Here is a 26,733-nt window from a genome sequence, read left to right on the forward strand (position 1 = left end):
ATAAAATTCTCAGCTTCGAAACAACCACCTCCTTTTGCTACGACAGCAGCCATCCAGATCCCAAACTGTATCTACATATGAAGATTCAAGCTGGAACAAGGCAGTTTGCTACAAACCCCATTCATTTTTTGGAAGTATACTGAATAAAAGATTGCCTGTATCTTGGAATGTAAAGAACAGTGCAACAAAATCTTTTATTGCTGACCAGGAAACAGTTCCACGTGATGAAAACAAAGACTCGTGCCCTTGTTCAAAAACAGATAATTAAGAAGTATCAGACACTAATCATGTCCATACAGTTTAAGTCTGCTTCCTTGTGTACAAACACAAGAAAAACAAATCACTAATTTACTGCAAAACCAAACCTTATTCACTGTGAGACTTTTTCAGTGAGTGAAGAAAATTGTTTTACTACAGTGAATAGCTGTCTTATGACGTTATCTTAGTAAGGAAGAAGGTTCTGCAGGAAGAATATGTCTGAAAACTGTTAACAAATATACACAAGGAGGCGGGACTGATGAAAAGCTACATGTAACCTTAGATTTACAGCCTTACTACTGTATCTCTGCAAAATACAAAATGGTTTTGTATGAAAAATTTTAAATAAAACATCTTTTACACAATTGCAAGTGCATAGTTTACAAGTTCAGCCTTCTATGCCTGTTGTCAGTTTTACAGCAAAGAGGGACAACGTTTTGACAGATGACAATACAGGATAAGCCCTTTATCACGTTTCACTTTTATTGAACATTTTCTGCAAATGCAGATTACAACCTTGCTTCAGGTTGCACGCATCAACTTAAGCCATGATAAATCAATACTTTTTGAAACCCAAATCCTAGTGGTAAGGGGTTTGGGTAGTGGTTGATTTCTGTAGTTATAGAAATTACAACAGTGTAACAGTCACTCATAAAAGCAGTATGGTGCAAGAGGCTCTTTGGTGCCAAAAAATTGTCAGTGATGCATTTATGAACGCTACTGCGTAGAAAGCAGTCCAAATTATAACTCTTCCTCGCAGTCCTACAGAAACATTAAAGGACACTGGAGACTCCCATACCTTGAGCAGTCTGCGAAGCAATATCACCATTAAAGAAAAGCTGTATAAAAATCAATGACAAAAGACTTAAATGAGAAATTATACCCTATCTTTTGTCCTGAAATACAAGTCATGTATGGCCCAGCTCTACAGCAGGCATGTTAAATAATAAGATTTAAGGTGATCTACACATTGAGATCTGAACGATCACTGCCTTCATCTCACACCCACTTATACAGGCATTTATGTGGCAATGTAGTTGCATCATCTAAATCTTCAGTAGCGCCTAAAGAACATACTGCTTACATACCAGCATGCACCCAGAACAAAGTCATAGTCAAACACTAGAATTATGTAGAAACCCCAGATCTCAAGTGAAGTCTAAGAAATCTTAAAGTAACTTACAGTTTGTATATGTACCCTTTGTTGGTTTGGGTTTTTCTTTAAACCGGGTGTGACAAAAATGCAGACTTAACTTTTTTCCAAACTACAATGTATAGGCCGATCCTCGCGTAGATATACACATATATACAAAATTTATAGAAAAAAACCAAAAGCCCTGTAGACAAGATTCCTAACTTGAGTGGAAAAACACTACATACACCATAAAGGAGAAACGGAGATAAAGGGCCAATTCTGTCATCACAAGCACTTATGGTTCCACGCTAACTTCAGTCGTTATTGCATGCATTAGGTGCCCAGAGTTACGAGTATCTCTGGGTACAGTTGAGCCAACTGACTAAATTGCTCTGCCAGTATATTTCACTTTCAACCTGATCTAAAAGTCAAGGTACTATTTAGCATGTCAAGTAGAAAGAGGAGGAAAAAAACCTCATGTGATTTGCTACAGCATTAAGTGTAGTTATTTGCACAGCCTGGCTGGGTTTAACAAAACTGCAAGTTTCCATTTCAAAATCTATTCTAACTTGCAACACCTGCATGGTAAGAAACAGAAAAGAAAATATGCAGCTTCTCAGACACTCCTTTAGAACTATCATCTCTAAAATCAAACATTCCGTTTCTTTAAAAATGCAAGTTTGCTTCACTGAACTATCACTGCAAATCCTACTTTTTTTTTTTTTTTAAATTGTGCCTGTCTCAGTGTATTTCAGTATACAGCTGAAACATCTGCACCCCCTAGCTGTCACAGGTAAGACACGGTACTTATATCTAACTTACATTCATTTTCAACTTCAAATTTATTGAGGCAGTTTATATCAATGTATCCATAAAATAATTCAGAAATAACCCAAGTATACCATTTAAACATCTTCATGATTTATCCATTTACACACTCAGTACACAAACAACCCAGCCTCTGTACAGGTTCATCACATGCAAACCACCCATAAAGACAAAAATTTTAATTAAAAATAAGTCACAACTCAGTGTACTGTTTCAACTGCATCTCCATTTACCAAATGGCACATTGAATATTCTCTAAAATAAGATGTTTTTAACAATCTTGTTAAAAAATTCTTGGGCAAAATATTTCTAGACTTAAAAAACATCAAGATTTTTCAAAACACTCAAGATACTATACAACTTATAATAACCTTGAAATAGGTTTACAAGGTTGTTAACCAAGGTATTTACATACCAAATAATGTAAAGCAAAAAAATCGTATTTCTAATGACCAAAAGGTGATGCATTAAAGATTTATGAAATTAAAATTAAGGCTCTTTGTTATAGTTCTTTATGTAACTTTACATAATAGCCAACTTTGGAAATGTCAGTCTTGCACATTCTTGTCAATCTACTGCATTTAAAGCAGTAGAGTATATTAAGTATTACTTTGAATAATTACATTGCTACTTCTATGTTCGAGCATGCTTTTGAAACACTGTAATTATGAAATATTTACAATGTGTAGCCTTCAAACTTTATGTAAAAGCACAAGTATGACTGTCTGATTTGAATACAAACAACATACTTGCAAAAACGTTTTTACTTCTCAAAATTAAATGCAAATTACTACAGTCTTAATAAGCAAACCAGCTCTGAGAAGTTTAATGTGTGCCTGAATGTGGACAGTAAAAGTTATGTGAAATTACTCAGACAGTACTGTTTTTCATTTTAGACTGAACTATTCCTTGTATCAGACTGTTTTCTTTAAGCGTGTAGAAAAATTAAATATTTTTTTAAAAAATTATTCCAAGGCCTACATATACTTTCTGAGCTACGCCCATTTCTTGAAAAATCAATACTGTCTAGCAGGTTGTAATGATTGGTCCACAGTTTATTTCAGGATGTGTGTTCAACTAGAGCAACTTGCTGTTTTTCAACGTCATTTCTCTTAAAAAGCACAGTGATATAAAACACTGAAGACAGAACAAAAAATGGAATGGTAAGCTAAAGATCAAATTCATTAGCCATTTCTCCTACTATATCAAAATTTGTAGTCAGAATTGTCTTTATTGACTTTATTTTTAATTTTTGTACACAAAGAAAAACATGTTCATATCCATCATGAACAAAAACTTAAAAAGGCAGAACTAGAAGACATTTGTGTCCTTCACCAAAGCAAAGCTGTGCTAAAGGTTCCAAACATTTCCATTTTTAAAATAAATATTTTCTTTTTTCATTGTCTACATTCCAGTCTTCAGAATGTCACTGGAAACTGCAGCCTATCATGAAATACACACTTTTAAACAGAGTCCCAGCTCACTGTGTTTGGTAGCTTGCCATACCATATCCAGCTTGGTTAGGTATTACAGGAGCACCTTGTCCCTGGGCAGGTTGAGCACCAAATCCACCCATCCAGGCAGCAGATGGAGATTGGCTTAAAAAGAAACAGAATGGTTAAAAAAAAAAGGGAAAAAAAGAAAAAAAAAATTCATGCAAGCTAGTCAAGTTATTTACAAGACAACAGACTAAAAGAACATCATAAAAACATGCTTTCTATACTACTGTTCATACCCGTTCCTTCCTCTCTTTAACGAGTATTTCAGGTTAAACGATACAACACGTGATTCTTGAAAATATCATAAGCTTTTTAAGAAGAAAAAGAAAAAAGCCCCACAAACCTTGGGTACTGGTTGCATAGGACAACCGCCTCCAAAGGCATGTATGTGCGCAGGTGGCTCTAAGTCAACATCAGCGATGCAGAAACGCAAACAATTCCCAATGCCTAATTGGCATGGCTACCAGTGATAGGTTTATCAGGGCTTAATATGTTTAATTGGCAAAAGATAATGAAGAAGTATGTAAACAAAGAAGTTATTTTAAAAGTATGTTAAAACAAAAAGTTGTGAAGATTTCAGTCTTCAAGAGATCAGGAGCCCACCCAGATTCTGAAACTGCACCAGTTAAAATGTCAGTATGTAGTTTTTCCTCTCCAGGGTTATGAGCCCTTCTGACAAATACCTGGGCTACCTGGCTCAGACCCTCCAGTAGTCATCCCCTCAAGTCAGAAATCAGAAAATTTTTAGATATCAGACAGACCACCATCAAAAACTCGAACACAGAAGAAGTCTTTGTGCCTTGAGTCTCAAAACACCCACACACATAAAATGTGCAATCGAGTGCAAGTCAGAGTGACCCGGCCTATTTTTTGGTCCAGGGTACTCATTAAACATAACCTTCAAGGAGTCCACTTAAGGTGTGAAACCTTGTGCAATCCTCGAACCAAATGAGCCTGAAACTCAGATATGCAACATTCTTGGAAAATTCTAAAAAATTAAATACAGTTACTCACTCTACTCCAAAACCCTGTTGATTCCATGCTTGGCCATACATTCCATATGATGGTACTTGCCACCCATTAGCCATATATTGCCCATACTGTTGTGGATTTCCATATACTTGACTCCATTGCCCCCACTGACTGTAATCCACCTAAGGAGAGAATAATTCACAGTACTTCAGGTTCTAGAGATGGATTATGTTCCTTCTGTGCTGCTGAAGGCAAAATTTTTTAGCTATATTGATCACAGGGCTAAAACGAGCAATAACGAGATCAGAAAAATACAACATCACTGTGACTTAATTAGAGCCTTGTACTGAAAAACATACTTGTGTGCGTTTGAAATATCAAAGAATATTTGGTTGGATAGTCACCTAAGTCTGCAGTTAGTGAACTAGCAAGAATGAGAATTACCTCAGTTTCTCCCTATCTCGAATCATATCCAGAAGACAGTAACAGATATTCCATCAAAATCACTAGCCCAATTTGAGGAACAACTGGAACATAACTGAGACAGAAGATGGAATTTTGTAAGAACTGTACCACAAAATTTAGCTATTATAACTGGGAAGGCATTACAGGTATATACACAATTGCTTTGGCAATACAATGAAAAAAAGGTTAAAGCACAGTTACCTGTTGGAAGTTTTTTGTCATATCAGGGGATTCTTTACCCCAATAACATTTAACAACATGTCCTTCAATTGTGGTTCCATTAACTGAAACAATAGCATGTGCTGCACTTTCATGGGTTGAAAATCTAAAGAATGTAAAAACAAACTAATGTTATGCTTTATAGCACTTTCACCTGATTGTTAAAAAACAGTGACTCCATACATACAGGAAATCCAGAGAAAAAGATCTGCTTTCACAGATATTCATCTTCTCAGGTAAAAAGATTGGTGGCCACTTTTAAAAGTTCCAAATCTTTCTATGAACATACGGCAACAGCTTTTAATGTATCAGCAGAAGTTCAAACAAGTGAAATTACAGAAAGATGAAACATTACCACATTAACAAAAAAAACAGATTTTATTTTTTCTCTATTCATACCTGACAAATGAGTAACCTTTTTCTGGAAACACCCTTATTTCCATAATCTGTCCAAATGGTGAAAAAGTCTGTCTCATAAGTTGATCTACAACATACAATGTTTTTGAATTAGTTACCATTTTGGTGTCCAAAAAGCTTACATAATAAAAAAAAGCAATAAAACAAATCATACCTGTTAGACCAGAGGCAATTCCTCCACAATACACAGTACAATTTTTTGGACTTGATTGATTTACTACATCTTCGAATCTCAATTGTTTTGTATTATCTATAAAGAGAAAAGGCTGTTTTTAAGCAGTAGGCTAACTGTAACCACAGAGTCCCAGATACTTACCTTGTACAAAGTATGAATTCTATATTAAACAAACACATTTTATGTTAGACCAGTAATGCCACCACTACACTGAAATAACATACAAAAAACCCCTAAATCTATTATTTAAGATCTGGAAGTCAAGCTAGGTATGTAATTAAGTGACATGATTTTGGCAAAATTGTTTTATCTCTCCATTGAACAGTGATGTGCAAGAGAGCAAACACAACATAGCATTATGTGTCTTACTTTCTTGTGTACTTTTGGGGGCTGGTGGTTTCCGTGTTGCCCAGTTAGTTCTGATCTGACGGCCTCCCAACCACTGGCCTCCCATGTGTACAATAGCATTTTCTGCATCCTAAAGAGATGGAAATAAAGATTATAACATATCCAAACAAGAAGTTTGTACAAGTCTCCTTCTATGAAAGACTTGGTTGTCAGTTAATTCTGTTGACAAAACCAATTAACAGTATTAAGAAGTATACAAAATTCAGAACAACCACAGCAAGCAGCCAAAAATGAAGTACCCTGAAGCCAATCGGTTACAGAGTGATTTAGTAAAACCTTCCTCCCATCCCTATTTCCTATACACAGATTAGATGCCAGCTACAATCACACATACACACCTTCACACAACAAGCATCTGTATTAGAATATTTGAAGGCTGCCCAAAAAAAGTATAAAGGTCATACAGATGCCAGAAGCAATTATTGAAACAAAACAACTATAATTTTAATTATATATATTAAAAAATAAAATTATTTTGCCAACTGACTGCATTAAAAATACAATACAGAAGTATATCTAACAGTAACAGATGACAAGTCAGGAAAGGCTTTTTAATCATATCCCTCTCTGAAGAATTTCTCAGCTGTAACTCAGGTAATGCTTATACCACACAGTACGTGTTATTGCATAATAAGATCTGGATGTGTTTTTTCAGAATCTTAATAGGCACTCGACGTAACAGGCCAAGTTTAGGTAGAAAAATCCTAAGTTCTGAGAAGGCTGAATAGTAGGTACTAAGAACCTGTAATGCTGATACACAAATAGACTGAGCGTATAAATTTCCTTTTATTTATTACTTGAACCCGCCCCCACCCCATCCTCCCTTCTGCCCTTCCGCCCTCTGGAGGCATGCAATATATGTCTGAGAATAGACTGTTTTATAAGTTCTCTAAATATTAAAGTCCTTGTATGAACACAGACAAGAGTCCATGGCCCACGTGGCTTATCTTGAGCACAGATTAGAAGACAATCTTTAAGTTCACATTATAAGCAGAAACTTGTAGTAACAAGGGGTAAATCCACTAACAATTGCGAGAAGGAATTTTTTCCCCAATTGCTTTGAAAGATGAGAGGCAGAGGAAATAGTATGTATGTCTGAAATGCTTTTCCAAGGGCACAAAGACAGAAAACACCAAGCACAAGGGACAAAGAGAACACAGAGACAAGTCAAAGGTGAGTGGTTACCAGTGACCTGCCTCACACTGAAAGCTTCCAGCTATAACAGACTCAACTCAAACTCAAATCACTCACCACCTCTATCCTCCTAAGTTTTAATTACACAGAGTGCTCATTTTGAAGACAACACATAAATACAAAAAAGAAATTCTGAGATGACCATTAAGTAAAAAGAAACCAAAAAACAAAAACGAAGAGACAAAAACAAACCACCAGACAATAAAAAAAAAGCTTATTCAAGCACCCGTGTTCCCAAACAATGTTACAAACTGACTTGGAAAGGAAACTAGCTCTAATCAATCTTGCTGCCAGTCTTGAGGATCATGGCTGTGACAAAAATGGAATAGAGTCCATGCCATAACTGTTCCAGTTCAACGTAGAAGTTTAATTTTCTCCTAAATGTGGTGTACATTAAGACCTCAGGCTGGAATACCTTAAGTCTGGGAGCATATTCCACTTCCCCAAATCTAGCAGGATGACAATAAATTCTGAAAAGCAGGCCTAATAACTACCAGCTCAGGATGGTCATGCCATAACCCTATAGGTGCAGCCGTTGGTTGAAAGAACAGCAATTAGGAGAGAAAATATTAGAGGTAATTTTTAGTATTACATTTAAAATTCATGCATTCATTTTGAAGAATGAACACAGCTTTTTAAATGGATGGTTTTATGGCTCAGTCTTCAAAGAATCCAGTAACTCGCATTCTGTAAGACTGTTACAACATATCCCTGTGGTCACAGAAACCAAACGTAACCATATGATAAGGGAAGAGGGGTACAAGGAAATAAGACATCTATTCCTCTTGCCTATTTCAGCTGCAGCACAAAATAAATGAAGCAGAGAAATATACTAAATCAAGGCATTCAATTGTAGTGTCTTATGGCATTTGCAAATCTGAAGAAAAAAAAATACCAACTACTTCTGATTAAGAGTCAGCTCCAGATAACTGTTACAGAAGATAGATAAAGAGTCGACATGTAGGACTTAAATAGGCTTACATGCCCAAAATCCTCAACTGTGTTTTTCTTATGCAAAATATTTTAAGGAAAGCTGTTTACAAGTTTCCCTATGCTATCCTAAACGTACCTCTAAATACACACAGCTCAATTTCCCCAACAATTTTCACAAGTTTCTTATGCTGTTGAACATTTAACTTCAAAAATACAAGAACTATTTGTTGAGTCAATTATATTGCTGTAAATGGTAGGGCACAGCACTATTTTTATCAGTACTATACTGATTAAATCCTACAAATAACACCTTTAATATCTGTATCAGAAAGGGATGCTAGTCACTTGTCAGAAGTGTCTTCCTAAGCATACATACATTCTCCATTTTCCTAAGCATACACACATTATCCATTATGTAACACCATCCAACACAAAACCAAGAACAATTGTCAGATTAACAATATGCAAAACACTTTAGACATACAGAATCAACTCTTCGCTGCAAATTAATTACTCAATACAAAGAACCACCTTAGATTTCAAAACGTTCCAACAACTCAAGTGAAGGACCAGCCAAGAGCTTTACCGAGATGGAGAGCTCAAGCAATAAATGCAGCTCTACTTCAGCGTACGGCACACCTGGCTGCGTCCAGGCAAAGACTGAGCTCTGGCATGAACCAAAACCTGGCAGAGCCCAGACCCTGGTGTGTAGCATGGCCCTGTGCTCCTCAGGGCCGAGGGCTCCAGGACGTTGCTCTGCTGCAGGGGATGGTTTCCCAGACTAAGCTGAACTCCCCTAACACACCCAAACAAGCTTTCCATGTTTCAGGAATCTTCTTTCACAATGCTCTCGAATCTTTTTTCCAAATGTTCTCACAGCACTGCTATCACCTGAATCGTTTCAATCCTTAACCACAAATAACCAAAGTTTTTGACTAAAGTAAATTTGTCCCGTACGTGCAAATTTATTTCCCTTGAGAAAGTCTATTTATATATTCACTGTGTATCAGAGGCAAAACTTGAAGTGGAAAACAGGCAATTATTTTAAATCTACATTGTGATTACTCACCAGCTTGTTATAAAAAGATACAAAACCATAGCCTTTTGACTTTCCAGTTGCCATATCTTTAACTACCCGTGCATCCCTGTGAAAAGAAGCACAGCTATATGAGGGTAATATTAACAACCTGCAAAATAAAAACTAAAAGGAACCACACACACTGTATTGTGAGCATAATTTTTTCTTATAAATTCAGTTAGCCCTAAAACTACAGTCATTCCTGAACTCTCCCTATTGCTTCTTTACCTGTTAGAAAAAAGCAGTAGGACAAAAAAAATAACATGTAATAAACATGCAACCTATCCACATAACCTATACTGGCTAAAACTAGAAGGTTCAAATTTGAAGTATAAAGAGAAACAAAGTTTCCTTTTCTAATATTCTATTGGCTAGGGTCCTCTAAGGTTTACTGTTCTATAAATTACTGTAACAATTCTATCTAATTTACCATGCATTTTCTAAATAGTTAAATGTCTTCTGCCTAGTGATACAAAATATATGAAATATTAAAAAATCGAAAAAGAGGAAAAAATAGGAATTAAAAGGCATACATGGCCTGTTAACAGATTTCTTTATTTTTCTTGGTCAATTCTCTACCATCATTTTGGAGTTTGGGTAGCTGTAAATTTTGAAAAATTGACATTTTCAGAAATTTAAGAAAGGAGAATAAAACTAACAACAATGCTAAGCACACCAGTACGAAAACAACAAATTTACACAGAAATTTTAGTGAGTAAGTTAAAATGATTGGAAATATAGAACTGCACTGAATATAGAATGTTAAAATGTAAATACTAAAATATGTATATATAAATAATGTATAATAAGAATAAATAGAAATGAGAAAAAATCTACAACTGAGTTCCAGTGTGCACAGTTCCTTGCAGTTAGCCTTCAAGATCCTGTCCATTCTTATGAGCAATTCTGCAAAATAACCAGAATGCTATTACTTTTAATTGTGACTTGGACTTTAGAAAAACTGCAGGTCTCAGGTATAAATATAGATTGAGAAACAGAAACCTGAATTATTCTCTTTAAATTGATTTTTAAAACAGTACTACTTACCACATTAAGAGACAAAAAGCAAAGTAAACAAAATAGCAGAGGTAAGAAATAAGATTTATGATTCATTTAAAAATATGTGTACAGAACAAGAGAAAAATAAGAATTTTGTTCTTAGAAATATATTCCTGTAAAGTAGTACAAAAACGTTCATGTGCAACTTTGAAAGATTTTTATAAAGTTAAACTGATAAAGATTAACAGACTTTTTTTGTAGCAGTACTCTTAAGGACATACATACTTTAGCACTCTAGGATTCTTGTGACATTAAATAGGTTAAATTAAAACACCAGGTGATTTAGTATCACCTGAATTATCTATGAGAAGTTTAAAGAAACATTCTCTTAACTGGCAGAAATGTGCACATATTGTAAATCCACCATTCTTTCATTTAAATATTATCTTAATTCATCCCCTGTTATCATCCACAAAAGTAATTTCATTCTCATAAGTATTAGCTTCTTTCAAAACGTTTGCAAGTTATTCAACTAGCTGCTTCATAAAATTATATTCTAATTGCCCCGTTTCCTATACTGCCTATGAAACGCAGTATGAATTTCGCATACAAAATACACTGACGATGCAACATATACCAGTTGTCAAGTCACTACTCTGTACACATTCTGAACAACAAAAAGTCACACTTAGGAACAGTAATTAAATTTTAATAAAAAGTTGAAGGACATTAGCATATAAATTAGGTTAAAAGCACATTGCTTTCAGCAAAACCAGAGCACAATTACATTACTGTATTTACAATCATGATAGATACGGAGATGAAACAATAACCCCCCTTTACTGCCCACCCAACATGAGGAAATTAACATCAGAAACATATTATAAAAAGAAACAACATTTCAACTCAAACAAATTTTCACTGTCATATTTTCTAACTGATATTGGAAATATTTATTATGATACTTACGATATTTTACCAAAAGGAGCAAATGCTGACTTGATGTCTTCTGTTGTTATTTCTGGACTTAAATCCCCAACGAACACATGGAAGTGATCTGAAAATAAATAATTTACTAATCAAATATTTAACTGCTATCTAAAATTTCAACTCCTGAGAAAGTGATGCTCTGCACACAGCACTGGGAACCAGGAACGCCCAGGATTCCGTTTGATGAGCAGCAGCAATTTTATCTGTCCACTCCAGTTTCCCCAGTTGTAAAGCAGAAACAGAAGAATTAGTTTGCAAAATTCTATTAAACACAAGATGGGAAGGAGAAAAGTTATGTTTAAATGCATTTATGACAAATTATTACCACGTTGTGAAGTATTTGTGTAGAAGTGATACTGTGGCATTACTTTACTTACTGGATGTATCTTTTTTCTGGCTACTTGGTGTTGTTGCCCAGTTTACTTTGACCTCCTGAAAATAAGTATAAGATTTAGTATAAATTCACAACATTCTTACACTTCATAAGTTCATTCAAGGACGGGTTACAACTGTCAATGTTTACAAGTCATCATTTGATATAAAACATTGTCATAATTAGAACATCACAAACAGTGTTTCATAAACAAGATTTTTTTTAAAAACAATATTTAAAAAATATTATTCTAACAATATTTAAGCTTGGTAAACATCTACAACAAAATTAATGCCCCACAGTTTCATTAATATTTTTTACACAAAACTATATTCCGTAAATCTAAAATTACAATGTAAGCAACTTACCTTTCCCAAAATTTTTCTCCCATTCATAGCAGCTAATGCAGCAGCTGCATCTCTGTGTTCATAAAATTCCACAAAGCAATAAGGGTCATTGCTTGTATGCTGCAAAACAGAAAATCCAACAGAAGAGTTGACCCTTCTGCTATCGGGTTGCTGAGAAGAAAATCCAGGAAAATATATTACTTATAGCTAGAAACTTTAAGAATGATTTGCATTAGATTTATGAAATAGCCTTTGACATTACACTTAAATGCAAGAATTATTAAGATGGACTTTTTATTAAAGGTCTAGCAATTTCTGATGTGTAGTTTAATTTGTGCGATGGCTCAGTACTTTGTTTACTGAACTAAAAATAACTCAACTACCAGACAAGTGATCCGCAGACTGGATGGAAGGGAGGAAAAAGGGGGAAGAATGGAGAGAAGAACAAAAATGGTCTTCTGCCTCATATATGTATGCAAAGCTTGAAAGGTTTGTTCCCCAGATACATTTTCTTCAATTTTCTCTCTACTCCTACTTAAGAAGTGTTTCCTTTTACTTGCCTGAAAGTCATTAGCAGATAGCAACCTAGAAGTTGCATATTTTGTGTCTCAAGAGAAAAATTTTTTACCCAGCAAGCAACTGGGAAATATTCCTTTAAAACAACTCAAAACAGTTTCACTGAGGGAAAAGATATTCACCAATTCATTGTTACTCTGTTACATCTTGGGTATAAACTGTTTTTGTAGGATGGCCTATCGAATCACCTTTAAAAATACTGACAAACAAAGCTCACTCAAGTATTAAACGTACCAGAGTATTAAGTGCAAAGAATGTATAAGTCTTCAGAAAAGTTGATCAAGTGGAAATGATGATTAGAATGCTAACTTTAAACATTGGATTTAATCTGCCTAAAAGATGCAATGAGTACAAAAACTGGAGTCTTACACCAAAATATCTACATCAACAACTCTGCAGGTACGTGGACCAAAAGATGATAAACACTAATACTGAACTAAACAAATAATTTCTCACATGGACAGGGAAGGGTCTAGCACATAAAGAAACTGTTTTGGCATCAGTGTTCTTGCGTATCAAACTCCTCAAGTGTCAGGCAGGCCTTTACCAGTTTTACGGTTTAGCTTCTCAAATTTCACACATGTTTATATGGACAAAGAAATTCTAATTCTGCCCTGTAAAACTGGATGGTACATCTTCAAACATAGTCCTGTCTACACCTGAACAAGGGAAGCTATTAAGATCTAACAGCTGAACTGATCACAAGGCCTTTATATACCAAAACATTCAAGTAGTCTGAAGTCATCCCTCTAAACACTGTCAGTACTAGGTGTCTCTAACTAATGCAAAATGAACAGCCGAGAGAAAATATACCTGAGATCATAAAACCCCCCCAGATTTTAAGTCACAACAGCCATGCAGTCCTTTAAAAGCACATTCACCCCAGATGTCCCAGGAGAGCAAGCCTTAATTCACCCCTCATCCCATACTACTTTCCTGCTGCAATGAAAACAAGATTTGGGAGACCTATATAAATGGGATTTTGGGCAGATTTAATGCAGTTTATGCTTCAACTGAAATAAAATTTTACTTTTAGATCGTGGGGAGGTCTTAACAGTAAGAACTTGTCTGAGCATGATAAGAGCCTCTTTTGCAGATGCCCAGATATTTAAGTGTTCAAAGTATCTGTAAAAGCTAGTCATACCACCCCTCACTATCATATACCCCCTAAATAAACATTTGAAACCTCTAAACACTTGGCATGTTCATGTCACATTCTATAAATGAGAGAGCAAGCAAACAATTGATACACCCGGCTAAAGAGGGGGAAAATTAAAAAAGAAAATCACAAAAGTTTTTAGATCATTCAGGTATAAGCTTCACCAATGGCGGTAATAACCACTTAAATGTAACTCAGTGCATCTGAAAAATTTAGAACACCCTGATGAGAAGGATGGACAGCATGGACAGGTACTCTGACGGTTAAAAGTGCTGTAGCTGCAGGCCAGCTCTGGCCTAGAATCCAACCTGCACTTGCTGACTGCTTGGTGACAGGTGCCGAGGTCAGCCCAGTGCATTCACCTCCATACGACTGAATATAGCTGCAAGTAGCTTTTTGTTTATCTACTTATTTCATAAAGATGTCTCACTTGTTATTTCTATGCTTATGTAAGATCTTAAAACCAGAAAGTCTAAATCAAGGTAAAATGAGCGTTGGAATTTCTCATCTGGTTCTCAAGAAATCAAACTGATGCTAACACCTCTCGATCAGCTGAAGACTGGAGCAGCCAGTACCTTATTTCTGAAGGGCATATGACAATCAAAGCTGTTTCTTCAGAGAAAAACTAATAACTGTGCTCTGTTATCCTTCTGTTTAGTTATCTTTCTTCAATAGACTTACAGAAAATGTGGCAGAGCTCTTATCTTCACTAAAAAGATTTAATAAAGTGCCAAATGGGAAATTATTAGTTAAGACAAAGATGAGAAGAGATTAAACAAGCATCAGGTGGATAATAAGCAGCTGAAAAACAAAAAAGCAGTGAGTCACATTGAAAGGAAAAGAATACCACAGAGGAGTTACTAGTAGAAGTCTGGTTGCAAGACTTGCCTTTTAATACTTTCAGTAACAATCTTGACAAAAAAATAACACAACTCTACTCAGGAAATCTGTAATGACAAATTAGTATGAAGCACAAGGAGTAGTAAGAAGTAGGAAGAGCACATAGAAAACCACAGTTGAAGAACCCAAGATTAAACCTAGCAAAGGTTCTGATTAGTCCCTGACTGCTCAAAGCTTAGGTTATAAATGCAGAAGGAAGGAACAATACTAGACAGTGAAAGTCGCCTAGGATGCATCAATGACATGACAGAAACAGCTACCGACCCTAAATGTATCACTGTTTAAATATTTACAACAGAGAAGAAAGTATTAATACTTACCAATACTTTGTACAAAAGACCTTATCTGGAATACTATGATAATTGTGTCACTTGTTTCAAGAAAAAATTAATTTAAGAACAGACTGGTGCAACTTGCACTGGCACAGAAGAGGCTCAGGAAGAGCAAAATTTATTTTGAAGGATTTTTTACTTTTCATCCGTAGTGAAGAAGCATTTATTCGAGAGGGAAAAGAATTACTGAGGCTCACGTTCAAATAAAGTGAAAAATGTATAAAATAGCCATGAATAACACTTGAAACAATAAGGTTTCTGATCATCAGAACAATGTTCTGAAAAGAGGGGATAACAATCTTTTATATGAAAGTGGAATGTCGCCATCAGCTGGTAAAAGGTACGGCAGGGTTACAGGCAAAAGTACAGGACTGTACACAACAACAGGTCTCTTCTGCAAAAGGTTATCCCCAAAGCCAGACATAATCAACCTAAAAAACCCACCACCAGTAATGTCAAAAGAAGCCCCCAACTCCATCTATTTCGCACAGCTTTATCCTAAGTTACTTTATATTTGCTACCCCCCTGAATGTGGAAGGCCTTACCTCTGTTATCATTTTACAGCTTTTGCATGGTCCAATCTGGCTGAATAACTGAAGTATAAGAACTTCAGTCACATCTCTGGAGAGGTTTCCTACATAGCTACACAAGGAAACAAAAAACCCAACATTTTAAACCAGAAATTTTCATCTTTTCAAATGTAATTTAAAATCTTAAATGACTATGAAAAATCTCCCTTTAAATATCCCAGGTATCTTAAAGACAATGTTTAGAAATTTCATGGTATTGTTTTAATGCAGCATTCATGTAGCTTCTAAATTATAAAGTTGGCCACACAACTGAGAACATGAAGCTTGATTCATACATAATACTGGTCACTGATATCTAGTGCCAATCATTTCTTTGGCAGAGAGCTAACTGTCAAAAGCAGGAAGAACATTACTTGAGAAGATTGGGTAGAACAAGCAACCAACTGGGCAAAGATGTTTTAAGTTTTACTTCCCACTGAGCATCTAATTAAGACTACTTCTGAATTTGGGTACAACCCACATTGAACTCCTCTTAGTTCAGTAGTAGCTATCAGACATAAACTGTGCTGCCTTGCAAGCGACCAACTCAATTTTTCTGTTTTCCTGAACATTTGGAAAACCAGCCCACTCACCAATAGGCAAGGCAATTTATGCAGCATTATGCCATCGGAATGCTCTGCACAGCATCTATATCAACAGCTACCACCTCTCTAAAGCTCCCCAAAATTCTGGCAGTATTATTTTAATATCACCCATACTTCCTGATTTTTTAATTTAGAAAACCTTAGAAATAATTACAAGTTTTGAAATCCCCATCAAGTTTAGGTAAGAGTCCTAGATTTACCCAGATAGCCAGAAATCCAATAGCAGAGTTGTAGAACTACTTCTAGATACTCTGCTACACTTTACACTTGCAAAAAGTAAAACCAGGTCACAGAGATGGCTGAGAAAGTAATGAATGCAAAATTGAATTCTTAAAAAAAAAAAAGTGACGTATTTGTAATCAAATTGTAAACAAAGTGATCAGTTAGGAAAAAGGCTTGTCACAGCAACAGAACTCAAAAGTCATCAGCACAGGGACACTCATTATCTTTACATGTAAGCCTGTCAGGACAAAGTATTCAAATGCAACCAATAACGAGCAGAATTTGTGATTCAGCTGCTGAAACAATATACATTTTATTCATTTTACTCTGATCTATTAGAGAACGTCACAATACTAACTAAACATAAAGTCAGTCTGAGCTGTTAATAAACTACAGTGAATATAAATGTGAAGTGGCATTTCTTAGTCTATGCATAGGCCAAATTCTTTTGAGTACAGGAATTTAAGTGCACATTTCTTTTGCTTAACGAACACCCCTTTAAAATTTTTGAAAAGTAATTTCTGTGCTTGACAACCGGACTTGCATTTAGCTTCAACAAAATTAAAATGGACACAGTAAGTAAGTTAAAAACTGTAGAATTCTTTAAGACCTGTTACAGGACAAATGGCCCATCTCATTGACTTTTCAATTCTCTGTTCTGAAAACTTAGCAGTTAAACATTTATCCATATCTTCTTTCTGAAACCTTAACTGAATTTTTGTTAATCATTCACCAAGATTAAACTGCAAATCACTAATAGTTTTAAATGGAAATACTAACCTTTGCAGACACTACTAAAATTCAATGGAAAATATAATTACAAGTAGGAATTTCTACATAAACTGTCAGTACCACTGTGAACTTCTTACTAGTACTTGTTTCCTTTGTATGTTGTAGAACAGTTTTAGTTAACACCACGCCTTAACAGCATACTGATATAAGCACCTGTCTGGTAACACTGACATGAAAATTAAAATACACTGAAGTCCTATTTCCATTATTTCTACTGCAAAATCAGATACAGTAAGGAGTAAATTAACACTATAGAAAAACAGAATCTCAACCTCTTCTGCCTAATATGCATTTCGGAAATGCAAGAACTCTGAAAAGCAATATGAAGAATTCCTCTTAGTCTGACAAAAAAAAAAAAAAAAAAAGCCAGGAAAAGTCATTCCTTAGAAATCTATTCCAATTAAGGTAAGATAAATTACACTAAGTGCTAGAAGATACTAGGTGATTTTCCTATACCACTATGTCTTCATCAAGATAGTTGTGAGTGAGAATGTTGCATTATAAACTTTAGTACGAAACAGGTTGCCTCTTCATAAAAATCAGCAGTGTAATTCTGGACCACCTGATTGCTAGATTCAAATAGGGTATAAACTCCTACTGGTCCATTAATTCTTTAAACGTATATGATAAATACTGCCTTGATGTTTAATATTACCATAGTCAGAAGGCATTAATACCTTTCACAAGTTGCTAACACTCTGAAACTTGAGTAATATGCACACTGAGAATACTTCACAATAAAAGGGTCATGTAACAAGGACATCCAGGGAGAACCAAATCTCTTGAACTGCATGGAAAATACGGGAATACAAACCTCTACAAGTCTGAAACAATACACTAAAAAATATGACTTGATGGTTACTTTCATGTCTTGAAGTAGGTTGCAGTTACATTACCTCCTTCAGTACAGTTAAAGATGACTTCAAAAAAAAAACATACAAGGAAACATCTGCAGTGCACAGCATTTGAATACTATATAACTAAGAAATATATTCAACACATTAGGAACAGAAACCTTACCTTCTGGAAAAACTTTCCTCAGCTGACACTAATCACCTGCCACACATGGCCAGCCTATTGGTGCACCCAGTTTTCCCCTTTCTAGCTCAATTTATACATGATATACATGATATACATAACATAGTATTTTCTATTCTACTTTATGAAACCAAAATAAGTAGAAACACACCTCAAGAAAACATGTGGCTTTTAGCATGCTATTGCATGGTATTTCAATCTTTTTGTTACATTCTAAAGGATATATTATTCAAACTTTTTAAAAATTATAAAACCCAACAGAGAAGAAGCACTTACTATACTTTTATAGGCTGTTGTCTTGGTTAATGTGACAGGGCAGCAAAAGTTGTGGCTTTTTGCATACAGGAAATAGTGTTTGTTCCCTTCTGCAAGTTTGAAGCACTTAAATACCAATTAATAAGCACATACAAAAAAGAAACCCCAAACCATATATATATATATATATATATATCCTGATATAGATTGCAATATATTACACTTTTGAATGCTTCTGACAACACAAAAAATAACAAACTGCATTTGAAATTCAGAGATCTTGTAGAATTATCTAAAGAATAAAAGCAGCACATATCGGCAAGTAATGAGTTTTAGAATTAAACTCTTTGGTTTGAACAGAAAAATCTTCTTTGTGAAGGTAAACAGCTTTTTATTGTATACTAGACAGGGAAGAAAGGAACATTTACAGCCACTACTTTTAGGTCCACACAACTCCCCTATGTACTGTTTGTAGTAAAGATAGGAAATATGTTTTCACACTCACACAGACAACATGCAAGAAGTGGCAGATTTCATATTTGAATGAAGAAAGTATGATAAGCAGTAAGGTACCTGATGTGGTAAAAAGCCTATAGAAATTCTAGTAGCATCTCTGCCTTAGCGCTAGTGAGCTACTGGAAATAAAATGATACCAAGAAAAATCCACTCTGTAGACTCCACTAGCAGACAATATTCTCTATAAGAGAACTGAAAGGAAGTATAGGAGAAGCGAATTCCAGTTCACAGCTGAAGTCTTACCCACGCACTCTTCCCAAATTCCATGACACTAAGAATATAAGAGAGTAAAGCTAATGATATAACAACTTGTAGGTATTCAGTGACTGTTCATGAAGTTTCTTCTAAAACTATCAATAAGAACATATAAATTTGGCACTTCTAGTTATCAGCCACATCGGAGACTATTAGCAAGACATTAGATTTCTGATAGTTTAGTTTCCACTTTAAAGTAGAAACAGGACTTTAATACAGCTTGTGATGGAAGGAGATCTGACAGTACTCGGAAAACAGAGCTTTCCAACTGTTCTATTAAAAAAAAAACAACAACAAAACACCAAACAGAAGCACAGAGCTCATTTTAGGACCGGCTAAAAAATTACACATTGTGCATTTTCTGTATCACATTTGAATTGAGGGGTGTGACAAATCCTGCAAAAAGGCCTCTCTTTCTCAAGCTATCTTCAAATAGTTTAGAGCAATAAGAAAAACTTTTTGGCAGAAAACACTGAATGTTATTCTTCACATTTCTATAACAGCCTACTAGTTATGAAATGTGAGAAATAAAAATCCAAATGGTGTCTATTTTCTATATTAAGCCTCAGAAAATATTTTGAATTCTCAGAGGTTCATGACTGACCTATCGTGATTGAAAACAACATAACAGCCCTGTAAGTACTGCAAATGGAAACAATTATTATTTCTCAGATATTTAAGATGGACATAAATGTTAGGTGAACAGTGGTTAAGTGTGTTTTTCTTTTTGTAATTACAAAAATTGCTTACAAGTGTAAAAAAGTAAACACCTTCCTAACCTACAGGTTGGGTTTATTTTCCTGAAGGAATAAATGAAATACATTCATAAGGTATCACTTAAACTATCAACCAAGTGCTTAGGCAGGTGGTCAAATAGCTACAGAAACAATTTGTTCTTCACTTACTTGCCCCTGCTAAAAACAAACAGAAACAAGGAGTTCAACTTACAGTAGTATTAGTTGTTCTTGGGGGCCAGTGAGTTTTATTTATATGAGAGATCATAACTGCTAAACATGAAAAATATTACCCAGGATAATAATCTTTAAAACACAACTTGCAATTCTAAATTTAAAGACACTTCAAATAAAAGTGGGGACAAGAAGGAGGTGTAAGAAATGCTACAGCAAAATTTTTGTGTTCTATGAGAAAAGCCCTCAAATAATTACAGGAAAGTAACCCTACGTGACTGTGGTCACTACAGAACTACCAGGAAATTAATGTATATGCTGTTTATTAGTTTGACAAATTAAACAGAGTCACATGTGTGCAATAAAACATCTTGAGCAGCTGTAGAGATGCTATGTCAGACATCTTAGTACAAATGTAATTTCTTCCTTGTCAGTGATTATGGGCTAAGGCAGGTCATCAATGGATGCGTTAGTAAGAAGATCCCACTCCCACTGTAGCACCAAAACTTGTTAAGCAATAAAAGAACATTTTTAAACTTAGTCTAGATACAAAAGAACACTTTAAAACTTAGTCTAGACATAGCACTTATTTTAAAAAAAGACCCAAGGAGAGAAGAACCTTGAAAATAAAACCTAGTAAAATGCTGTGTAACTCTGCCCTTTTCCCTCCTCTCATTCTAAAGCAACACTCTGAAAATTACATCCACTATCAGGGCCAAGTAAACTCAAACCACTTGGGGAGTCAACACAAAAAGCATTTAAGATATGCTTATTTAAACTATGCATCTTAGGGAGCAAGGACTGAGTAAGTACTTATACTACACCATGAACAAGTTAAAAGAACTTTTGCAACATAGCAAGGAGAAAAAACACAAATTGCCTTGAAAAGCCCTAAATGCCAAGTCATCATTTTGGTAGTGGAAACAAAATTCAGGGATGTTTTACTTTTTCAGTAGTTTCTTTAAAGTGGCCTTCAGTCCAAATTATCTTGGAAAGCCTTTCTGAAGGCTGCTGTCCCAAAAACTAAATAGACAAAGATTTCATTCGCCCTGTCTTGAGCTGTGTTTCTCCTATGGGCAGCCTGAACGCTGCACTGCTGGGACTGCCTTTCTTATGTGGACAGCCCGAACACTGAACTGTTCATACCGCACATAACATCTTTTGGCAACTGGAAGTTGAAAACCTACGAACTAGTTATAATAATCAACAACAGAATTATGTGCTTTTAAGTGCCTGACCATACATACTGGCAGCCCCCCTCTCCCCCCAAGTCAACAGGACAAAGAAAACCCATCAAAACCATACCTGCAGAGTTGAAAAGAACTCAACAGCAACCAAAAAAACCTCTCAAATTTATATTTTTAAACAGAAAACAGATGACAGCCACCAACTAATTAAACACTGCCTAGAGAGACACGGCCGACACAGTTATTCCTTTTTCCAGGGCCCAAGAGACTGCTCTTGAGCCACGTTGTAACATTAACTGGAGGGAAAAACAATTTTTCCTATCTGCCCGCCCCAGAGAATCTCGCTCTGCGGCGATCCCCATCCCACCCACCGCAGGGAGAACACAAAGAACTTCCCTAACGCCGGCCCCGCTTTGAGAGACCCTCGGGCCGGGCGACCCGGCCCCGGGAGAGGCTTGTGCCCGCAGGCCGGGCAAGCGGGGCCGCCCCCCCCGCCTCACCCGAGGCACTGGGCATGGACCGAGTTACACCCCGAGGCCCCTCGCCACCACGGCGCAGCCCCCGTTTCCGCCGTTTTCGCCCCGAATCGGTGCCACGCCAAGCCTGCGCCCTCCCAGTCCCCGCCGCTGGCAGCTGCGCTCTCCCGCGCCGCCCGGTCTCCTCCGCCCTCCCCGCGGCCAGCTCCGGACCCCGCTCCCCCGTCCCTCCCTCACACTCTGTCTCTTCACGCACCCTCCGCTCCGCTCCCGCCCGCCGCCTCTTCCCCGCTCCCCCGGGACCCCCGCGCCCGCCGCCCCGGCCCCGCTGCCCCCCCGCTCCTCCACGCACCCGCCCGGCCCGCGCCTCCCCGCCCCCACCGCGGCCCGGCCACGCACGCCTCCGGGAGCGCATCCCCCTCCCCGCCTCGCCCCGCCGCCGGCCCGGCCCTCTCCGCCCCTCTCCGCCCCGGGCCCGCCGGGGCTCACTCCCCACGCCCGGAGCACACCCCCCCCCCCCCAGCCCCGCGGCTCCCCCGCGGTCCCCTCCCCACTCACAGGGTCCTGGGCTGCCCGTCGTCTTCCATAATGGTGGGCGAGCGCCGCTCTCAGCCGCGCCCGGGGGCAGCGCCGGAGGGGAGCTCCGCCGCGCAGGGAGGCGAAGGGAAGGTGAGGGTGAGGGCCCCGGCTCCCCCCGCTCCGTCTCGCCCCCTCGCCAGGTCCCGACACCGCAGCCCGAACAGGAGAGGGAAGAAGCACCACAAAATGGCCGCCGCCACCAGACACTCAGGAAGCCGCGCTCTGCGCAGCCGCGCCCCGCCGGCCCGCTCCCTCTCGGACCGGATTCTCCTTCCCGGTCCCCGCCGCCGCGCCGCGGAGCGCGCTGGGGATCGTAGGCGCTGAGGGGCTGAGCGCGGCGGGGCGGCGAGCGGGGCCCGCCGGCCTCCTGGGCGCTGTAGTCCTCACGGCCGCGCACCGCGCCGCGGGCCCGCGGGCAGGAAACTACCGCTCCCGGCGTGCTCGGCGGCGGCGGCCGGGCGGCGCGGCGGCCCGCGGCCCTCCCCACCGCGGGGGCCGGGCCCGGGCGGCCGCGGATTGGCCGCCGGCAGCCCGGGAAGATTCGCTTCTCCGCGCCGCCGCCTCCCGCCAGCGCCGGAGCCGAGCGGCACCGGGCCTGGGGCCGGGCGGAGGCCGAGTGGGGCCGGGCCCGGGGCCGGTCGCGGGGCCCGGCGGCCCTCGGGAGCAGCTGGGGAAAGCCCCGTCCTGCGGCCCGGGCCCCCGGGGGTTCCCTGCGATGCGGGAGCGCCCGCCGGAGGCCGCGCTGAAGCGTGGCGGTGGGTATGCGGAAAGGGCGAATACAGCGAGCTGACACCCCTCAGGGGCTCAGCCGGGAGATACTTGTTGTATTGCCGTGTGCGTGCCTGCGGGGAGCCTGGTCTGTGCTCGAACGCGTCACTGCATGTCGCGTTCACCAGCAGACGGTGTGATTTTAGGCACACAGGCTACCGGTAACACAGCCCGGCTGTCTTCAGCAGCTCAGCGCAGAAGTGCCGTGTCGGTTAACGATTATGAGATGTGTAATGCCTGAGGGGCTCACCAAGAGCGGGGATGATGGGGAAGGAGCCCTGTACCCCATGAACCTCCGTGTACCCCATAACGAGGAGTGTTAGAGGAAGGGCACGGTCTCGGTGTGCTGTTTGGGACCGTGGCACCAAGCTCTATCACAGGCGCAGAAGAAAGCGCCATTAATTAGCACTTAGAACCCCGAGCAGAGACGGCATCACAGAGCAGAACTAGGGGCCAGCAGCTGGACTCAGGACAAGTGACAAGAGAGCAGCGACGATATCTCAGAGTAAATTCGAAGGAAGGAGCCTTGTGCGTTATCATCCTTCATCAGCAATTTCAGCAGAGGCATCGAGCAGTGGTTTGTGGAAACTCCTCCTGGAAGCACTCTCCTTTTTACATCAAACATAAAAATCGTTGCTAACATCATTACTACAAAAAAAGGTTTATTAGAAGAATTTTTATGCAACTTTTCTTTAGCTAGTGAGAAGTTAAGTTAGGAGTTGTGAGTGAGGAAATGGATCAGAATAGCTCTGCATAGGCAGAGTATGAGTATCCTCACGCGCAGTTACTGCAGAATAATCACAGTACTCTTACTCTGGAAGAAATTCAGTTTGTATACGTATTGAATATTCAAGTACTCTTAAATACTCTTCCCCCTTCCAAAATTGTAACATCGTGGAGAAAACTCCTATATACTTATCAAACTAGATATTTTCATGCCTGCTGCTCACACAGTAATGTTTGCCTATCTTTAACTTAAACACGCAAAACTGTTGCCAAGCATATATTTCTGGAAGAAGCTATTCTAGCTCGCAGATGCGGATATAGGTGGTTTAAATAAGTTTTTAAAATGTATTAAAAACACAGAAGGTTGAATACATAAGGAATTACTGGAATACTCTAACCATGGGTTTTGAATAGCCGAAGATCTGCATATAAAGAATCTGCATATCCAGCAGGGATCAAACACTTTTTTGTCAGATACTGCCACTGGCAACGGCAGTAGAAGGAGGCACAAACAACAGGGAGAGAGGTGGTGTGTAATGGTGATGGGGGCAAACACCAGCTGCATATCACTTTGAAGTGGCCTGCATAGTGCCCTGTGTATGCCCGAGTCTGAGACCTAATATAAAACACATATTTCTATAGCACGGACAAAACTGACTCCTGATGCAAACCATCTGTGTGGCTTGCAGGAGCCCCTGCACGGGGAGCTGCAAATTAACCAGCAGCACAGCAGGAGTTTGCACTGCTCTGTAGGTCCCATAAAATTCCCTACTGGATCTGTGTGATCCACAGCGGGCAGACTGAACTCTTGGCACAGTATATGCAGATAAGCAATGCCTCCTGGTAAAGTCTGTGGGCTAAAAAAGTGAATGATACACATCTATACAAATAACTTAATTCCATGTACTACTCTGAGAAGAGATACTTGATTTACAGGAGCAATGTAAAACAATCATGAGAGACATGTAGTTTTGTAAAGATTGTGATACCATAATATTTCAAACATTCTGCCATACACAAAATGACCAGCTATATCCCAAACCCAGTCAAAACAGCACTAAATGTTATTCCTCTCATCCCTTAAAAAATGTTGCACTAAAACTTTAATATAAAGTTTCCCACAGACTGTCATCAGTTGATGCCCTTTAAACCTTGTTTTTCTCTGGGTTTTTTTTGCCCACCATTGTCTGGGAAACTTTTTTAAAAAGCAGCAAGTGCGAAAGGTCATGCCAGAAGATATGTCTGGATATATATGCTTTTTAAATATATATCTCTCTCCAGATCAGCAAGTGAAATTATTTATTTCACATGTTTGGTTATTTGGCCTATAGGCAGTAAATCACAGGCATTCTCTGAGTGTTATGATAGTTTCCAGTGTTTATAGCTACAAGAGATGATGCAGGATGACAGATGAGGTGCTGCGAGACAGAATGGCATTATGGTGCCCATGACTGTCTAGCATCAATAATGTGCATCACTGTCATAACTGCCAAGACCCTGGTTGTTTTATGCAGGAATGAAAAAATATGTTTTTTAAATGCAGGAAAAATTATTTCCTGAGTTCAAGCTTCACAGATTGTATGAATCAAAACTTACAGCACTGGTGCTTCTATTTTATTTTGTTAGTCATTTGAGAGTGTAGGAACGTTACAAAGAGCTGATAACGGAGGTAATTTGTGCCAAGTGACTCCAAAATGAATAACTACAAAAAATGCTTTCTCAAGCACAAGAATGTGTTTTTTTAAACCACAGCATGCTTTTTCATCCATGAAACCAAAGAGACCTTTGGTAGGAACGCAGGATCAGTTCCTTACACCAGCCCAGAGTGTTACAGAAAACCTTCCACAAAGCTGAGAACAAGGTCAAGGAAACAATTTACTAGAAAATGAAACATCAGTTGACACAAAAATTGTCTTCTTGACATGAGTTTAAACAGCACCTAAGTTTCATTTTGGTTTCAGAGATAGGTAAAGTCCCTGCAACTTGCAGACAAAAAGTGGGTGTACATTTAGTTACATCAACATCAGAGGAGTGAAGCACTTTATAAAGCAATTATACGCTGACTTAGAAATCTTCTCAAAGTATGTACTGAAGGCTAAGTTTTTCTACTAGCTTTAAAGACTGACAGATCTGCAGTACTCAGAGTGTTGGGTAGCACTGATCCCAGGAGAACTTCTCTGGAAACACTGCTTTGCCATTATGTTTTCCCATTAACAAGTACATTTCAGAGACTTGTTAATTAGCATGTCTTAATCTGTTTCATACGTACCTTGATGCATTTCTTTGCTAAACAGAATGCCATTTAGTGTTATGGAAAGACAATAATTCATTAAGTCCAATGGCCCATTTTATGTCGATATTTTTATCAACCAAAGCAGCAGCCTCCTAAAAAATGCTCTAAGGACTATTGACTAGGTTTACGTTCCATACAACCACTTTTTAGGCACTGAATCCTAAGCAGCTGGGAGAAGTCTTACAATTGCTAGCGCTTGTTCTTGGGGGGACTTACCAGATGTCGGCTGGAAATACCGTACAGCAGAGAGGAAACAGTCCAGGAGGTTCTTGGAGTGCGTGGAAGAG

At 38.6% G+C, this 26,733-nt stretch overlaps 1 protein-coding gene across 3 annotated transcripts; it reads right to left on the minus strand.

Moving 5' to 3' along the window:
• Window positions 1-168: 168 nt before the first annotated feature.
• On the minus strand, window positions 169-22,865 carry TIAL1 (TIA1 cytotoxic granule associated RNA binding protein like 1). 3 transcript variants are annotated; one of them, XM_074907835.1, is made up of 12 exons: window positions 22,639-22,865; window positions 15,803-15,899; window positions 12,312-12,410; window positions 11,948-12,002; window positions 11,550-11,637; window positions 9,573-9,648; window positions 6,338-6,446; window positions 5,948-6,043; window positions 5,776-5,860; window positions 5,359-5,482; window positions 4,735-4,874; window positions 169-3,819 (listed from the first exon to the last, which is right to left on the minus strand). In XM_074907835.1, exons 1-12 carry the CDS (start codon window positions 22,665-22,667, stop codon window positions 3,702-3,704), a joined length of 1,116 nt encoding a protein of 371 aa, XP_074763936.1. In that variant the 5' UTR covers window positions 22,668-22,865; the 3' UTR covers window positions 169-3,701. The 3 variants fall into 3 exon arrangements, with proteins under 3 accessions (XP_074763936.1, XP_074763937.1, XP_074763935.1); XM_074907836.1 differs by having other exon boundaries at window positions 5,353-5,482; XM_074907834.1 differs by having other exon boundaries at window positions 12,312-12,461.
• Between the last annotated feature and the right edge of the window lie 3,868 nt (window positions 22,866-26,733).

This window comes from Athene noctua, chromosome 5, assembly GCF_965140245.1.
Source record: "Athene noctua chromosome 5, bAthNoc1.hap1.1, whole genome shotgun sequence".
Lineage (NCBI taxonomy): Eukaryota > Metazoa > Chordata > Aves > Strigiformes > Strigidae > Athene > Athene noctua.